The 17,635-nt window shown below is 37.2% G+C and overlaps 2 protein-coding genes across 3 annotated transcripts; one reads left to right on the plus strand and one right to left on the minus strand.

Annotated features, from left to right (window-relative positions):
* Positions 1-4,077: 4,077 nt before the first annotated feature.
* LOC129262970 (uncharacterized) lies at positions 4,078-9,856 on the minus strand. 2 transcript variants are annotated; one of them, XM_064100548.1, is made up of 4 exons: positions 9,328-9,856; positions 7,601-7,804; positions 6,825-7,010; positions 4,078-5,348 (listed from the first exon to the last, which is right to left on the minus strand). In XM_064100548.1, exons 2-4 carry the CDS (start codon positions 7,786-7,788, stop codon positions 5,225-5,227), a joined length of 498 nt encoding a protein of 165 aa, XP_063956618.1. In that variant the 5' UTR covers positions 7,789-7,804; positions 9,328-9,856; the 3' UTR covers positions 4,078-5,224. The 2 variants fall into 2 exon arrangements, with proteins under 2 accessions (XP_063956618.1, XP_063956616.1); XM_064100546.1 differs by having other exon boundaries at positions 7,601-7,807; positions 9,328-9,853.
* A 2,103-nt stretch (positions 9,857-11,959) lies between these two features.
* Positions 11,960-16,926, plus strand: LOC129263831 (uncharacterized). Its single transcript, XM_054901744.2, has 4 exons — positions 11,960-12,228; positions 13,202-13,391; positions 15,633-15,818; positions 16,472-16,926. Exons 1-4 carry the CDS (start codon positions 12,162-12,164, stop codon positions 16,593-16,595), a joined length of 567 nt encoding a protein of 188 aa, XP_054757719.2. The 5' UTR covers positions 11,960-12,161; the 3' UTR covers positions 16,596-16,926.
* Positions 16,927-17,635: the final 709 nt, after the last annotated feature.

Raw genomic sequence — 17,635 nt, forward strand, 5'->3', positions numbered from 1 at the left:
CTGTACGCAATGTATTGTATTTTATTACATTAAATATTCCAATTTTCTCCTTATTGTCCAGAGAAACAAATTCCTCCTTGAACATGTGGAATTATCATAAATTGTTTAATAACATGACATGGTTCAGTCGAGATGGTTCTTATCAAATGTCAAATTAATTAAAATGTGGAGCGTTGTGGCCCAGTGGATAAGTCTTCTGACTTTGAAACAGAGGGTCGTGGGTTCGAATCCCAGCCATGGCGTTATTTCCTTCAGCAAGAAATTATCCACATTGTGCTGCACTCAACCCAGGTGAGGTGAATGGGTACCCGGCAGGATTAATTCCTTGAATGCATGAGTGCTGAAGGGCAGCTCGAGCTAAAGCCGGGGTAATAATAATAATAATAACGCACCTCAGAATAGAATATTTCTAGATAGATGGCGCTATATAAATGCCTATTATTATTATTAAATGCTATATAATTCAAACAATAAAAAGAAGGAATACATGTAGTGAGGGAGATCATCAACTCTTTCATTTGCATGTCACTGAGTTGCATAACTGTTTGGGAAAAAAATCAAGCGTAACTTTAAAATGTCAAAACCTTCTTAGTTTACATCTGACTTTGAAGAAATTTACAGCATTTATACTTGTCTGATAAATCTCTTTTGATTCAAATCAAAATTTGTATGGGGTGGACTTGACCATTGTAAGAAATTATGATAGCATCCTTCACATGTTTGGTAAATTACACATGTATGTCTCTGACCATTTTCATTTCACATCTGTAACTTGATACTGGATGTAGTAATCCCTTTGGCAGCTCATACAGAAGCTATACTGGGATGATGAATAAAGTGAGCCACTGGAAGGAGTGTCATGAAGTGCAGAAATGGTGATGGATAGACATAGCAATTTTGTATATATGTACAGTCAAACATGCTATGCTGAGTGCAAGTAACAAACCAAAGTATCACTTTAATCTTACAGAATATTAGAAATCACATTTTCCGGGTGGTTTTTTTTTCTTTACCGTACAAAAAAAATTAAATGAAATTAAGAATAACTGAAGAAAACATGTTTCGCCCTAAAAGGATTTTTGAGAAAAATGAAAAATTGTAATAAATATTCACTTTCTTATTCAATGTATTAATTTTTTATGTAAATGTTGGGAAGTCGAGTTTTCACAAAAATATTGTTTTCCCCAAAATAGCACAATATATTGAGACCCCCGTAGAAGCGGCACCGCTTCGGGCACCATCCCTGGTGATCCGTCTTTGAAGACGTGTAACCATGGTAACATGACTTCTATTTAGACTCTATCCTTGAGTATTGAAACTTTCTGGACTAATATTAGCTAATTGGAATTCAGATTTTGAATACCAAAAATCCCAATTTTTTTTGAAAATATTTAGGAATAGGCCTAGACCCTATCTCTCCTACAAATTCATCAAAATATTGAAAAAATTAACAGTAATACCCATTTTGGTGGGCGACATCATGATCAATATGAGACACATGGCCACATTTCTTCCTTGTTTTTCTGTTAGGTCTGAAGACAGTTATCTGTAAGTATAATCTGACCTTTCATTCATCTTCTTTTGATAAAGTACAGTCCACCGACTGGTGTATTGCACTCATTCAATGAACAAGGTTATGATAACGGTGAGCTGTATAGCTGTATATAATATTGTACAATATAATTTGGCAGGTATAGTCTGCTGGTGTGTAAGTTACAGTGCCAGTGGCCGTACCATCTTTCAGAGCAAAGAAAAGGTGGCCCTAACTAATTTATTTCTAAAAAGGCTAAAAAAACCTGGATGTGATCAATTCATGGTGATAAGATATTGATCCATCAGGCATCATGATCATCGCTGAAATAAATTATCTGCCATATGACTCAATATAGACAATAATAACAGATGAATTGGAACAAACTTCACAGATGTTACTGTTAGTGTTAGTTACAAAGATAACCCTTGAGTTTGACTTGTGTTATACGTTAGTGAATGTTATTATTTTACCCCCCAAAAAGGGCCTGGTCAGGGTGTCGGCAGGCAGTTGCGACAGATGGGCCGCAGCCCACAGCTTGCCCGACCGGCACCGGCCCGGTAAAAATCTGACGCGACACTGCGCTGCACAGCGAGCTCTGGCTGCTGCAGTTTGCAGCTGCTAAGGCTAGACTGTACATTCTACTCCGGATGCACTTCCCGGAGTCGCGCGTCGAAATATGACACGACATCGCACCAAAAACATCACGACTACACGTCAACATACCATCAACAGTCACTTTTGAGTACTATCACACATTACTTCACATCTCATCTTTCTGATCCATCCAATGAAATCTCAAATAAATGATCCTAAAATAAAAATATTAACCATTTTCTAAAATATTCGGATATTATATGTGACTCACCTGTTTCGCCATCTTGTATTTTAGTCACTCCCTCGACTAGTCACGTGACAATAACATGCCATCTGATAAAACTATTCTCAATTTCTAGACAAGATTGTGTTAGACCTTCCGAGTTCATTAACTAAAAAAATGAATAAATCTAAACTATATGCTGTGATATAATTTCATGTATTTATTCTAAGAATCTTCTAACAGCCTAATCTTTATTCGATTTTATACCAATGGTGATAAATTTCATTTTAATTGTAGGTAGTTGCAAAGCTTGTGGCTAAGGTCAAGATTATAGACTAGATAATTTGAACGTCTATGAAGCGGAACCATGAACATGACTCACAAACTTTTATAACTATGGGGCGGCGTATCCAGAAATATATATTATGTTGATTTTTTTTTCCTTGGGGGCGGGAGGGGACTCGGTCGTTATTTAAATGGTTTAAATGGTAATGTACTAGGGCGGCGGAGCGAAGTTGAAAGTGGGGGGGGGGGACAGGGGAAAGTGGGCAAAATATTAATTTACACCACATCTAGTACAGTGGTGTAATGAGCAAAGCATTTTGAGGGGGCTAGATATGTCGTATCAAGTAAAGTTTATAAGAAGCTGCGAGTGAGCAAAACGAGCGAGCAAAAGTTTTGACATATAGAGGACGAAAATCCAAATTGCGTGATAAATTTTGACATAATTTCCGAAAATAATATCATATTTCACCTTTGTCTCTTACTGGGAAAAATGGGCACTGTCTTAAAATAAAGAAAAGATGAGGGGGGCTAGATATGTAGTATCATGTAAAGTTTATAAGAAGCTGGGAGCGAGCAAAGCGAGCGAGCAAAAATTTTGACATTTTTATATGACGAAAATCCAATTTTGTGATAAATTTTGACATAATTTCAGAAAATAATATCATATTTTACCCTTCTCTCTTTCCTTTTCTCTCATTTTTTTCTTGGTGGTGAGTTTTTTTTTGGGGGGGGGGCAAGAGCACCCCCAATCACATTAATAATGAAACGTAGGGCACGTAGGATTATTCTTACAATTTTTTTTTCATTCATAAGTAGTATCATATAAAAATTAGAATATTGCTTTGTTGTTTCAAAGGGGCACTCGTTAACACATCAAAATGGGTCCTTCTCAGGTGAAAGGGGCACAGAACATGTTAGTGAAGAGCACCTTTCTGGGGTAAAATGGGGCACTGAATAGGGCACTTACAAGAAGGCAAGGGGGCACCATGCTCTCTCATAAATCTGGTCCTTCTCAGGTGAAAGGCACAAAAATACGTTCAAGAGGGGGCATTTTGGGGTAAAACTTTGCACTATTTAAGTGCTTCGAAAAGTGGCGGCACCTATAGTTCCGAAACTTCTCAATAACGGGGACATTGTGACTGGCATTTCGTTGGGTATGGAAATTGCAAAAGAGACAGGGGAGGAGAAGTGGATGTAAAATAAAACTTGCCGCATATATTGCAGTCACCCTTTATCAATTAAGTAGACCAATAGGCATTTACCATGGACTCTCATCTTTTTTTTAAGTCCTCCCCCCCCCCCTCTCCCCCTCCCCCCTCTCCCTCTCTCTCTCTCCCTCTCTCTCTCTTCCTCTCTCTAATTGTAGGGCCACCTCCTTTAATAATACACTGCTCATTATTTCAGACAATTAAACTGAAGAAAAAAGAGACAAGAGAAAATTGCCGGTTCATCATGATGCTTATTATGTTCTGACCATGCATGTATTTACTTTTTATCACAATGAACATTTTATTCATATTCATTGACTTAATATCAAAATGCAGACATCAATCTAATACCCAGTGGCGTACACTGCAAATATACCGGTGTTGATTTAACACCAGCTCAATCGGTATATCGCAAAACATCAGAGAGGTGTTGAAACAGCACCACAAGATATATGCATTCTTAACTTGTGTTGTTTCAACACTTCCCCTGGTTTTTTTCGATTCAGATACCGGGTTAAATGTTATATTTATATCGGTGTTTTGCAGTATGTTTGTCCATTCGCCCCCCTCCCCCACACACACTTTTTTATCACGGAAATGTGAAAATGATCATCAAATTATTATGTTATGTATGCATGCTCAGCCCCCCCCCCCCTACTTTAAAATTAGTGTGTTAAATGTGCCTTTTAGTACTAATATTTCACTTATTGGAAACTAATTTTCTTTCTGATATCACAAGTGCGCTGACCCCCCCCCCCCCCCCACCATCCCTACCGCCAAAGCCGTAAAGGGGGAACAAAAAATTTGGGGCGGGGCCAAGCTTTGGTGTATGTGGTAGCATTACTGACAAAATCTCTGAGTGAGCGAAGTGAGCTAGCAAAACTGTTGACTTTTTAAAAATAATACACTAAAATAATTTTGTGATAATTAAAGTTTGACATAAATTATTATTATTCACTTGATATAATATAATATTTCAAAGTTTCCCCCTTCACTTTTTTCTCCCCTTTTTTTTTAAGTTTCTTAGTCATGAAATGTACTATGGGCCCCAGCCCCCTCCCATCTCATCAACTTTGAAGTGTTCTCTGAATATGGCCTGTATATTACAAGCGCGTCATCTTCAATAGTGGCGTAACGAGCTAAAAAAAATTGAGGGGGCCAAATGTGACGTATCAGGTGAAATAAATAAATAAATAAGGTGCGAGCGAGCGAGCGAGCAAAAAGTGTCAACAATATTCAGAAAACTAGCATATTTTAATATCTCTCTTTCCTTTTTTTTCTTTATCTTGTTTTTTCTTGGTCGTGAACATATTTTTTTTTGGAGGGGGGGCAAAGGGCCCCAAGGCCCCCCCCCCTCATCTGTGAGCCAGTGATCTTGAGCTACCAGAAGAAATTCTCCTGAACGCCGACGTGTTCTGCTGCTGGTCCGTCATGTTCGTGATTAGATTCCTTAACGTACGGAGTCTCCGGCTGGGATTTCTTCTTCAATTTCCGACGAATCCGTCTGTCAAAAAAATTAATTTGTGGAAAAAATACAATTGTAAACGAATATTGATATTTTAAGTTCCATTCGATTTCGTTTGTTACTAATGGTTGGGGTAGTCGTCGACAACTCAGTTCTGATCGGGATATAATTACTTCCATTATCTTCAGGGCCCGCGGAACGAATTTGGAAGTTGGGGGGGGGGCTGACCATGCAAAATATCACAATCAGATGGTAGTTTTTAGTTTTTGTACACTGTTTTGGAAAAAAGTTAGGGAGCAAAAGCCGACCCTGCCCCCCCCCTCCCATTTCCGCGGCCCCTGATTTTTAATTATCATCACTGTATTGAGCCCCGAAAGGAGGGGGCAGACAATTGTTTATGGGGCAAAGATTGTTAAAAGGTGCGTGAGAGCAAAATTTTAGAAATCTTTAATACAAATGTTTAGTTTGCGGCAGAATTTTTGTTTACATCTGAAAATAATGTATTTTTTCTCTTTTTCAATGTCCTCTTTCTTCTTCTTCTTCTTATTCTTTTTGTTTGTTTCTCCCCTTTTCTTCGTTGTGGAAATGTTTTAGGGTCAATGCGCCACCCCTACCCCCATCTGTATACGTCAGTAATCAGCATTGACACTTTCGCACAACTTCGTCATAGATGTATCGTAGATAGGTGACGTAATATAATGAGCCAAACATTTTGAGGGGGTCGATAAGGGGAATCGTGTAAAGTCAATAAAAAGTTCCGAGCGAGCGAGTAAAAGTTTTGACATTTTAATTACAAAAATCCAAATTTGTGATAGATTTTGACATAATATTTACAAAACAATATCATATTTCACCCTTATCCCTTATCCGGTCGTGATTTTTTTTTTTTTTTTTTTTTTTTTTTTTTTTTGGGGGGGGGGGGGAACCCGGGGGGAGCCCTCCAAGTCCCCCCCCCACCCTCCATTTGTACACAAGTGTCTTAGATTTTATTTATACTTTTATAAGGAAGAAAGATGGAAATAATAAAGTGCTTAAGTCAAAGATTTCGAATCTGTAATCTTTTATAGAACCTATTAATGTTAGCAAGAAAAAAAAACGGCCTGCATCACGCGCTTATCCCCATCAAGCTAAATTACATTATTTGACATCCAATCCAGCGGCAGAAGTTGGATAAATTTTTATGGCTCATAAGATAAAAAAACGAAGACCACTTTGAAAAAGAAGGGGGGATGGGGCGCAAAGGGGCAATGTTGCGTACAGATGGGGGGATGACTTGGGGGCACTTTCCCACCCACCCCACCCCCCCCCCCCCAAAAAAAAAGGGTTTAGCATCCAAGAAAAAAAAGAGAAAAGGAAAGAGAGAAGGGGAAAATATAATATCATTTTCTGAATATTATGTCGGAATCTATCACAAAATTTGATTCTTGTAATAAAAATGTAGAAATTTTTGGCTCATTACGCCTCTGGGGGGGGGGGGGGGGGGGGGAGAAAGAAGAAAATAATACACAGTCTTACCTTCCAACACAGCGACAGTTACAAAGACCGTCCATGCAGCCATCCCAAAACTTGTAGATGCGCGCCCTCAAGCGTTTAAGACAAGAGAACGTGTCATCTCGGCAATACGTATAGAGAAATACCAATACGATCAATACTGCCGTTGCTACGCCGAGGTAAAGGCCTACTTGTTCCATCATCCCAAGCCTATTGATATAAATAACAGGAAGATCAAGGCACTAGTATATAAACACAAGGGTATAAATAAAGAAATCAACAAGTTGTATGCCAATATAATTTATCCAGCTTGGAGCGAGTGAATTTGCATATATTTCCTATTTGAAAATGTTTTGTAAGGATTGATATAACTTTATTTAAAGTAAAAAAAAAGCAATAATATATATATATATATAATATGTGTAACATTATACATGTACAACAGCATATATATATATATATATAATAGATTTTACAGTAGCGCTGATAAAAGCTGCAGGTATTTCCACATAATAAACTTTTGGCTTAATATCAGTGATAACGATATTAAAATGGGTTTTTGTTTAAGTCCGTGTCTCTCAATTTTCGGCGACAATCCAGGAAGGGGATGGGCTTGTCCCATCTCCTTTTTTAAAAACTATTTCTTTAACTATTAATTATGTTGAACATCAAACAATATAAGCGAGTCGTTGCTCCCCTCTAACCCACCCCCCCCCCCTCTTTCTCTCTCTCCCTCCTTCTCCCTCTCCCTCTCTCTTCCTCCCTTTCCCTCTCTCCCTCTCCAATTACCCAGGCCTTACATCTCTGCGTTCTGTTCCTCGGCTGGCAAGCAGCAGCTGTGGAGGTTCCCATCGTCGTCCGCCCGGTCGTTCTGGCAACACTCCGTGAACGTGTTCGGCGAGCCGTCCTCGTTCGTGGCGGGGCAATAGTAACTATTCCCCGGAAACGATGCGGGCTTCTCGGGGTTGATCGGACACGGTGTTACCATGGCAACAGCTTGATATCTACTTTAGATGTCAAGGAAGAAAATATAAGGAATGTTTAAGGGTCCAAATTCAGATACAAATTCAAAATTCAAATTCAAATTCAGCTTCATCTCCAAAATCATATAAATTCATACACTTAAAGCACGGTTTACCCAATATTGGGTAAAATGGGAACATGCATGTTTGTTGGGTAAAAATACACCAAATATTTTGTAAATTTTACGCAATGTTGCATTGAAATTTACTCTTCAAACATGCATTTTCCCCATAAGAGAAAAAATTACTCAGCAAATATGCATGTTCCCTTTCGACCCAATATTGGGTAAATTTTTACCCCTGTTTTTAGAGTTTATTTAAATTCTAATTCAAACTCAAATATACATTCATGTTTAGATTAAAATTCATTTCCAAGTTTAAATTCAGACTCAGATTCTAATTCTAATTCTAATTCTCAGTTGAATTGCACATTCGAATTCAAAGTCAAATTGAGATTCAAATTCAAATTTAGGATCGAATTTCACATTCAAATTCAAGTTTGAATTTAGAATCCGATTCCAATTCAAATGTCAATTTTCAACATTAAAATAGTAAAATACAAATCGTTACATACAATTTTATTCGATAGTAAGACAAAATTGATATATAAAAAAATTTGCATTTCTTTTTCCTGGGTGGGCAATTAATTATTTCAAAATTTTCACATTCGTTTGTTGTCATTTCCAGCATAACAAAATGAAATACTAATAATTGCAATGACATTATACATATTTCATCTGGATATCTGTGGTTATAAATAAAGTTATACAGTATTCTTATAACACAATCAATGCCATTAATGTTTTGTTATAATCACTAGCGTACCTACGGGGGGGGGGGGGGGGGGGCAGGGGGGCAGTCTGCCCCCCCCCCCTGACGAGCCAAAACCCATACAAAAACATATCTCTGCCCCCCTGACGACCTTGAAAGACCTTTTTTGCCCCCCTGACGAGCTTGAAGACCTTTATTGCCCCCCCCCCCCCGACGAGCTTGAAGACCTTTTTTTTTTTTTTTTTGCTTGTCAAATTTTTTGGCGGCCGATTTTGCCCCCCCTGTGGAAAATCCTAGGTACGCCACTGGTTATAATTCATCTTAAGCATCATGTTATACACATCATATTTCGTTACTTTCATACATGCAATCATCAATTCAATTCAATTTGTTTTATTTCATATTCAACGGAACAAAGTAAAGTGGATGATCGACGTATATAATTAAAATGAAAATTGCAAATGAAACTTAAACAAACAATATAAATTGAGGTAGGTACAATGCATACTTTTTCCATAAGTAAAACAAAATTAGAAGCAAATTATCATAAACATAATGAAATTAGAGGAAATGGAGGATCCACTCAAATGCAAATTATTGTAGAGTGTGGATCCATCATAACCCCCTCCCCATTATAAATAAATCTGCACTAAATATATCGAAAATAAATAAATATTTTTCGTTGTTCCCAGGATAATAAATTACGATTTACAAAGTACATCAGACTCACTTACCAAAATCACCACGAAGGGTAATGCCAAGATGAAACTGCAAATCAACAGAAGGAAAATCCTTATTGTAGCTATGGTCCTTCAATGTTCAGATCTAAACGCTGGAAACATAAATATGTTTGTTTACATTCTCCGATGATTCTTCTCCGAAGTTGAAAAAAAAATCCTCCAATGAGGTAACGATAAGACGGTGTTTATCCAGTATCTGTATTCACATGGGAAAGTCCAACGTATTCCGAACTTACTAATTGGCAATTGCTATTTTGTTACCATGGAAACACAAAATGTCCTGTTCAGGGTAAATCGTGAATTTAATACACTAATTCATTCTTTAAGCCTGACGCAGAATAGTGAAAAGGAAATTACACGATATCTAGAAATAAAGGATTTCAGTTTATTTGAAAATGACTGAAGATAGAACGTTATTCCTGTTATGATGTTTTTGGAGTGCGAATATTATTCTCAATATCGCATAGTACGCCTGTGAGCTTTATCTGACAGTATACTTGGTCAGTTTACCTGCACGTGTAATGACTTTTGGGAGTTAAGGTATAACCATTGTAATATTGATTCACAATTCGCATGGTTGCACTCTCAAATTCAAATTCAATTTCAAATCGATAATCATATTGCTCGAGTTTCATCTGTATAATAGCAATCTGTTAGGGCCTACTCACGAGGCCGAGGGGCAGTAAAGGCAATTTTTCTCGTGTTTTTTTTTTCCTGTCCGAATTATTATTCCGGACTTTTCGCATTTACTATATACGGGGAAACTCTCTACAACGCAACAATTCCTTTGAAAATGCAAGTCAAATCAAAAAGAGGTTTTTGTCGAAAGTTGGTGGACCGTGACAGCAGCAGAATCGGAATCTCTTGACTCTTGACATATATGCAATATTGTTCGTCCGGTGCAAATTTACGGATGATCTGCTGTCCCAGTCCACCAACTTTCGATAAAAGCCTTTTAGCTCTCCATTATGACTGTAATTGCATTTTATAATGATAATAATAATAATAGTGATAATAATAATAATAATGATGATAATAATAATACTAATATAGGTATATTTACCCAGGGAAGCTCCCAGCGGGCCCTATAGCTGCTATATTACCCCGGCTTTAGCTGGGGTGCCTAGGCGCTCAAGCATTCAAGGAATTTTTTCCTATATACCGGGTACCCATTCACCTCACCTGGGTTGAGTGCGACACAATGTGGATAAATTTCTTGCTGAAGGAAATTACGCCAGAGTCAGGAGAGTAATCCATTCGGCCACAACGCTCCATCCGAAGGAATCGATGCGTTGTTGAGAGTTTCCCCTTAGTAAATTTTACTTGGACGAATGGAAAGGGTATAAAAATATTATTCAATTTACAATGGACAATATGATTTAAAGGGGAATCCAGCCTTGGCCATAAAATGTTGTGTTGGGAAGGAGAAAAATAAATTAAACAGAATGGTGAAAGTTTGAAAGAAATCGGACAAGCAATAAAAAAGTTATAGCTGCTATAAAATTGAGATTTCTAATACTATGTAGATTTCAAATTGGCAACTGAATAAGTAAATTATGACAAGGGGCAAGGACAACTTTCCCAAAGGCCATGTACTTTATTATCAGGGATTTGTGGTTTTCTCCTAAGTATACCCATTCCCCTGGGGCAGTAATCTAAATATAGCCCAGGTAGTATATTGTTTTATGTCCTCATGAAAGAAAAATACAATTTGAAATAAAACTTTTGGGAAAAATGACATTTTAGCCATAATATGTATTGGAGTACATGGAAGAGTAGTCCTTGCCTTACATCACTATGACATCCCATATGCGGCCAATTTGAAGTCTCCATGGATATAGTGATTACCAATATTTACAACTTTTAAAAATTAATAACTTTCTTGTTGTTTGTCCAATATTGTTCAAACTTTCACCTATCAACTTGTCTGATTTTTCTTTTCCTTATAAAAACAAGTTTTTATTTGGGTTGGATTCCCCTTTAAATCCGGAAGACTTATTTAGGTAGACAAACATTTTGATAGAAGAAAAATCAAATAAGAGAAAATCGGGATCGTGAACCCTCCCTAACCTGTTAACTCGTTCCTGTGAAAGGCGAAAGAAAGACAACGTTGTTTATCACTGTCTTTGCCCTACTTACTTTTATCATTTGAGTTCTCTATTTGGTATTGTTACTCCTTTTCTCTCTCAATCATCTTTTTCGATGCATTTTATTTTTTTCTATTCTTGTTTTATTCTTTTTGTTCATCTCCGTTTTTATCCTCCGTTAATCTTCTTCTCCTTCTTCTTCTTCTTCTCCTCCTCCTAATTATTCTTCTTCTTCGACGAAAAGAAAAAAAAATGTTTCATAGTACCTCCCCAAAATAAGAAAATAGCAATAGTAATTATAATAATGATAATAGAAGAGCAATGACACTAAAACCGAATTCGGATTTCAACCTCATCACGATTACAACCATGCATTTAACTACCGCCATCTACGTTTACAGCCATTACAATTTGTTTCGACAAGCGTAAAGTCTCCAATAAACTTTATCGATTTTCTTGTGCCTTTCTTAAAGTGAAGGAATAGATTATCGATTAAAGCTACATCTTTCTTTTGTATTTGTTTCCACCCTTTTCAATATAATCTCGCTAAATAAGAACACCCAGTCGCCATTTTGTTATATCTATAACAAGCTCTTATGGTTAGTGTAGAGTGTGCTAGGGCCTGAGTAATCGAAAACGGAGGATTGAATAAGATTACCTAGAGAAAGGTGGAGACAAAAAGAGGACTATTCAGATGAGAAAACTGTTCTAGATTAAAGGAAACATAATTATTGCTTCAAAATGGCAAGAATTCGAAAGGAGATTTTATTTGGATGGTGTCTCGTTCTGGCTGTTAAAATAATCCACGGTAAGTCCCTTTTTTCCATTGCTATCTCTAAACCTGTTTACTGGCGTAAATAGAGGGGGGGGTGCACTTGCACTTGGGACCACTTTAGCCCCCGAACCCCTCAAAGAAAGGAACACGGGGGCGGAAACGAGGTGAAATATTATGAATATTATGTCACAATCAATCACAATATTTGACTTTTATTTTTTAAAAGGCAACAGTTTTCGCCCTCTCGCGTTTTATCTCTTTTTTTATAGAAATCTTGCCGACATGACTTGTTGTGTTCCCTTCAAAATTGTTTCTAGCTTCTTGCGATTCACGAATCATGTTGAATGATGACAAAAGTGGATGTCTTCACACTCAGCATTTTGAGTGTTATTCACGTATTTCCCACAGTCTACTTTCTGAACACACTATGAACACATTTTGAATACATTGTGAACGGCGTGCTGTGAATACACTGTAAACACACCGTAAACACACTGTGAACACACCGTAAACAAACTGTGAACACACTGTAAACACACTGTGAACAGACCCTGAACGCACTGAACACACAGTTAACACACTGTAAGTACACTATGAACACACTTTCAGCACACTGTAAATACACTGTGAACACACTGTAAACACACTCTGAGCACGTACGCTGTAAACACACTGAACACACAGTAAACACACTGTAAACACACTGAACACACAGTAAACACACTGTGAACAGACCCTGAACGCACTGAACACACAGTTAACACACTGTAAGTACACTATGAACACACTTTCAGCACACTGTAAATACACTGTGAACACACTGTAAACACACTCTGAGCACGCTGTAAACACACTGAACACACAGTAAACACACTGTAAACACACTGAACACACAGTAAACACACTGTAACACGTACTGTGCGACACTGTGTTCTATCCAGTAGCGAACAGGAAATGCTTGTTCTATCCTGAAATTTTATTTTTACTTTTTTTTTTATTTCGTCAGTGTCGTCGACAACATGTGCCATCGACACCACGCTCCCGGAGACTGCGGCGGGCAACAGCTACGAGTGTCCGGATACATTGGACGACGGCACAGAGAACGATTTCAATCAGTGCTGTTACAACGATAGGCCCGATGAGTCGGGAAACTTCCATTCCTGTTGTCAAGATGCGGACGAGAAATCTGCACAAAAGTAAGTGCACATATCATCCTCTTGAAATGAATGAGTTTACAAAATTAAATTAGAAATGATTAGGCTATCTCTTTTTGTTATGATGCTGATCATCATTATTTGTACTTGTGGTATTGTTGTTATCACTATTATTATTATTGTTTTTATTATTATTATTATTATTCCTCTAAACAGGATCAAGTCCGTATTTTTTTCTTGAATAACTTTGCTCTAACAAAAAGCACCAAGTAATTTCAAGTGCAACTAGGAACTTTACACTACTAATGTCCGAGAGTCTTTCTTATCAATCTGGTTGTACCCAAGATAGCTGCCTTCTGAATGTCGTACATCCGAAGGTGAGGAGAGATCTTGGTTATGCAGGCTTCCATTCCCTTCTTCACCATTCCTGAGTGACCAATGATGACTGGTGTGACCTCTGCTTTCACGTTCCACATCCTCTCGATCTAAATCATTAGGTCTTGATACTTGAGCCGTTTGTCTCTTTCCTTTACAGCAATGTTGATATCATGGGGAACAGAGACCTCAATGATATTTACTACGTTGTTGTCTCTGACGATGATGTCCGGCTTGTTGCAGTTGATGGTTCTATCCGTTAGTATGCCACAGTTCCAATATATGGTGCTGTTATTGATCGTGGTGATCGTTTGTGGCTGATGTTCCCAAGCGTGATCACAAGTCATTTTACCGCGATCCTTCAGTAGTTGCCAATGGATAAGTTTGGCAATATTGTCATGTCTTGTGATGTACTCAGTTCCAGCAAGAGTCGAACATGCTGATACCAAATGCATGATTGTTTCGGTCTCTTTTCCACACATCCTGCAAGTGTCGTCTGTGTCTGTTCTGAGGATAGATTTTTCGTAGGCACGGGTCCTCACCACCTGGTCCTGAATAGCATAGACGAACCCTTCAGTTTCACCTCTTAGTCCCGCCGACTTAAGCCATTGATGTGTGTCTTTCTGGTCTACAAACTCCCGATGCGTCTGTTTTTCATGGTGGCCATGAAGTCTCTTGGATTTAAGTTGCTCTTGAAGTTTCTTGTGAAAGGAGCATTTAAGTCTTGCCTTCTCTTTTTCACCGTAGGGTAGTGTCAGTCGATGTTGTGCCAATAATTATTATTATTATTATTGTTATTATTATTATCAATATTAATATTATTATTGTTATTATTATTAGTAGTATTAGTAGTATTATTAGTATTATTATTATTATTATCAATATTATTATTATATATTTGTTATTGTTATTATTATATTATTTATTTTTATTATTATTTATTTTCATTATTATTATTATTATTATCACTATTAGTATTAATATTATCATTGATATTTTCATTCTAATTCTTGTCACTTTTTGTGTCATATTTATTATTAGGATCTACCATCATCAGCATTCATATTCATAAGCAGTAGTTATAGTAGTATATTATGAGGAGGAGGAGGAGGAGTAGTAGTAGAAGAAGAAGAAAAAAAAAAGGAAGGAGGAGGAAGGGGAGAAGAAGAAGGAAAAAGAGAATTAGTAAAAAATAAATGAAAATTAGCACCTACGATAATTTTTGATTGCGCTACATGCTTTACTGGAATGAGAATTGGTCGTTAGAGACAATAGTGCTTATTTCATTGGATAACATTTCTCATGGGGCACCAAAATATTCCATTCAGTAGGGCCAATATATTGAACTCGTCCACTACGAGTGCAATATTCCCTAAATCGTGGAATATTTCTGGTATTCCATTCTGAACCACGTAATATAATTAATTTGAATATGGTATAATGGTAGTAATCATTTACCTTCCCTTTATTTAATTGCTCATTTATTGGTAAATTCTAGCTAACAGCAGAGCTAAAAGGGCCAACTTACAATGTCATCACAAAGTAAAATTACATACATAAAAGTAAAGTGTATATAACTGTAGGTTTTGATAGAATTGCATCAATATAATTTTTTAACAACATTATCAATTATTATTAAAAAATAGAATATAAATATTATTCACAATGCAATTATTTTTTATAATTATAGGTTTTAAAGATAAAATTGCATCAGTTATCATAAAATTCTCCTGAAGACGACAAGAACACACTTGTCGAAGCGTCGAGTTTGGGTGGTCCTTTTCAAGACAAACATTTGCCCAAGAAAGATACATGGTGAACCATGGAACCTACTACACTATTTTTCTTCGCCATTGAAACCTTCAGAAGTTACATATCATAAAATTGCATCAATTATTATTTGAACAGAATGCAAGAGTTCTATAACATCTGTATCATCATCGGGGCTGTGACCGGGTGCTGCATGGCTGCGGTGTTTATGTGTACATACTGCGAAGAAGACACTTTCCCCTGCCTCAAGAAACTCAAAAGAACCTGCAGGAAATATTACAATCTCTTGATGGACGGCATCTGCTTCTGCTCTTGTTTACCAAAGTAAGTTACTTCTTTTCCATCAGAAAGATTTTGTTTTATCCATATTGTACTGCACTCCATCGAGGTGGGAGTATGAATTAGCAGACATTTATTCCTTGAAACGCGGTGCGCGCAACTGAAATCCGAACACCAAGTAATTTTGCAGCATTCCTGTAAAGTTCTTAAAACCTTCCTATAAATGTTAAGCGCAATATAAGCAAAAACATTAAGGTAATCATGACAAAGACTTTGTCGGTCTGGAGTCGGTTTGGCCGGTGCTTTTAATTGTTATTGTTTTGTTCAACCAGTCTGCTGATTTGGTTTGATTTTGAGATCTTTGTTTTCAATCTCAAAGTTGATTGAAGATATTGTTTTGTTTTATTATAAGTAATTAATGTAAAAAGGGAGTAGCCTAGATAGGCCAATGGCTTTTAGTTTCTCCCTCACATCCCATTCATTACTTTGTTTTTTATCGTTATTTTTTGTCTAAATTGTACAACTGCATGTCATTGTTTTTTTTTTTTTACTCTATTGCATTAACTCACTATATATTGTATATATTAAATCGAATTAATCTTCACCTCCACATTTATGTTTATTCTCCTCTTCTCCTTCTATATCCCCTTCCCGCCCCCCCCCCTCTCTCTCTCTCTCTCTCTCTCTGTTTTCTGCAGGAAATTACGACGCAAAGAACACAAGGATGGGCCCATGGAGACAAACACACGAAACAAACGGATATTCGATAAACCGCCCTCTGCCGACGATCAGGAACTTGTCGTGGACCCTTTCTGGGCTTAATATGAACATTGAAAAAATATTTTCAGCCATAATTAAGAATCAATAGTTCTCATTGTACGCTACCCCAAACCCAAACGTGAAGCTATAGGAAAAGCATTCCGTGACACAATCGAATATGGGGCTACACCAACATCTAAGAAACAAGACGCACACGAGAAAAAAGAAATCGTGGAACTTTCTGCACCCTTATCCTTTTGGAGTACTTTCAAGTGTTTCCGGTAGCTTCGTAAGAGCACGCTGTTGCTCTATCCATTTTCATTTAAATATAAATCGAGGTTTGGAGTTAAGAATTGAAGGGAGGGAATGAAAGAGCGCTGGAGGGGTGGGGTGGATTATACAGAGTCGGGGTGGGGAGAGAGTCAGATGCACTGACTGAAGGAGGGAGGGGTGGACTCAGAGAGTGTAGAGAGAAGGGGGTGGGGGCGATCGGTCTTATGCCAATATCAACGAGCTTATACATCTTAACCAACGTATTCAATACTAGAAATATATGCAATGGCACGGTATATATCTTGTAAGTAGACCTAAGTTTTGATATAGAATACTGTTATTACGTTCTCGTTCATTTGCTCTATTATTTTGTAATGTATGAAGTTTTGTAAATTGATCATTTCAGCATGTGACGCTGGCCAGTTTATATATACCCATAAATAAATAAATGAATAAATAAATTAATTAATTATTAAATAAATAAATGTATAAATAGATCAATAAATAAGTGAACAAATAAATTAATGAATAAATGAATAAATAAACAAATAAATAGATAAATAAATGAATGAATAAATAAATAAATTCATCTACCCACTCCTTCATTCAGGCCATCTTGACCATTGTCACGTGATGTAACGGTATCAAGCCTAAGCATGGACCTAGGTCCATGGCCTAAGGAAAACTCTGTAATACCAGACCACCACTGCCACCCCATTACACACACACACCCTCACATGCACACACACCCGCGCACACAAGGCACGTATGTGCGTGTTTTCATGTCGAATATCTTTGAGTACACTAGTCATATACCGAATTTCATGTTT

This window comes from Lytechinus pictus, chromosome 6, assembly GCF_037042905.1.
Source record: "Lytechinus pictus isolate F3 Inbred chromosome 6, Lp3.0, whole genome shotgun sequence".
Lineage (NCBI taxonomy): Eukaryota > Metazoa > Echinodermata > Echinoidea > Temnopleuroida > Toxopneustidae > Lytechinus > Lytechinus pictus.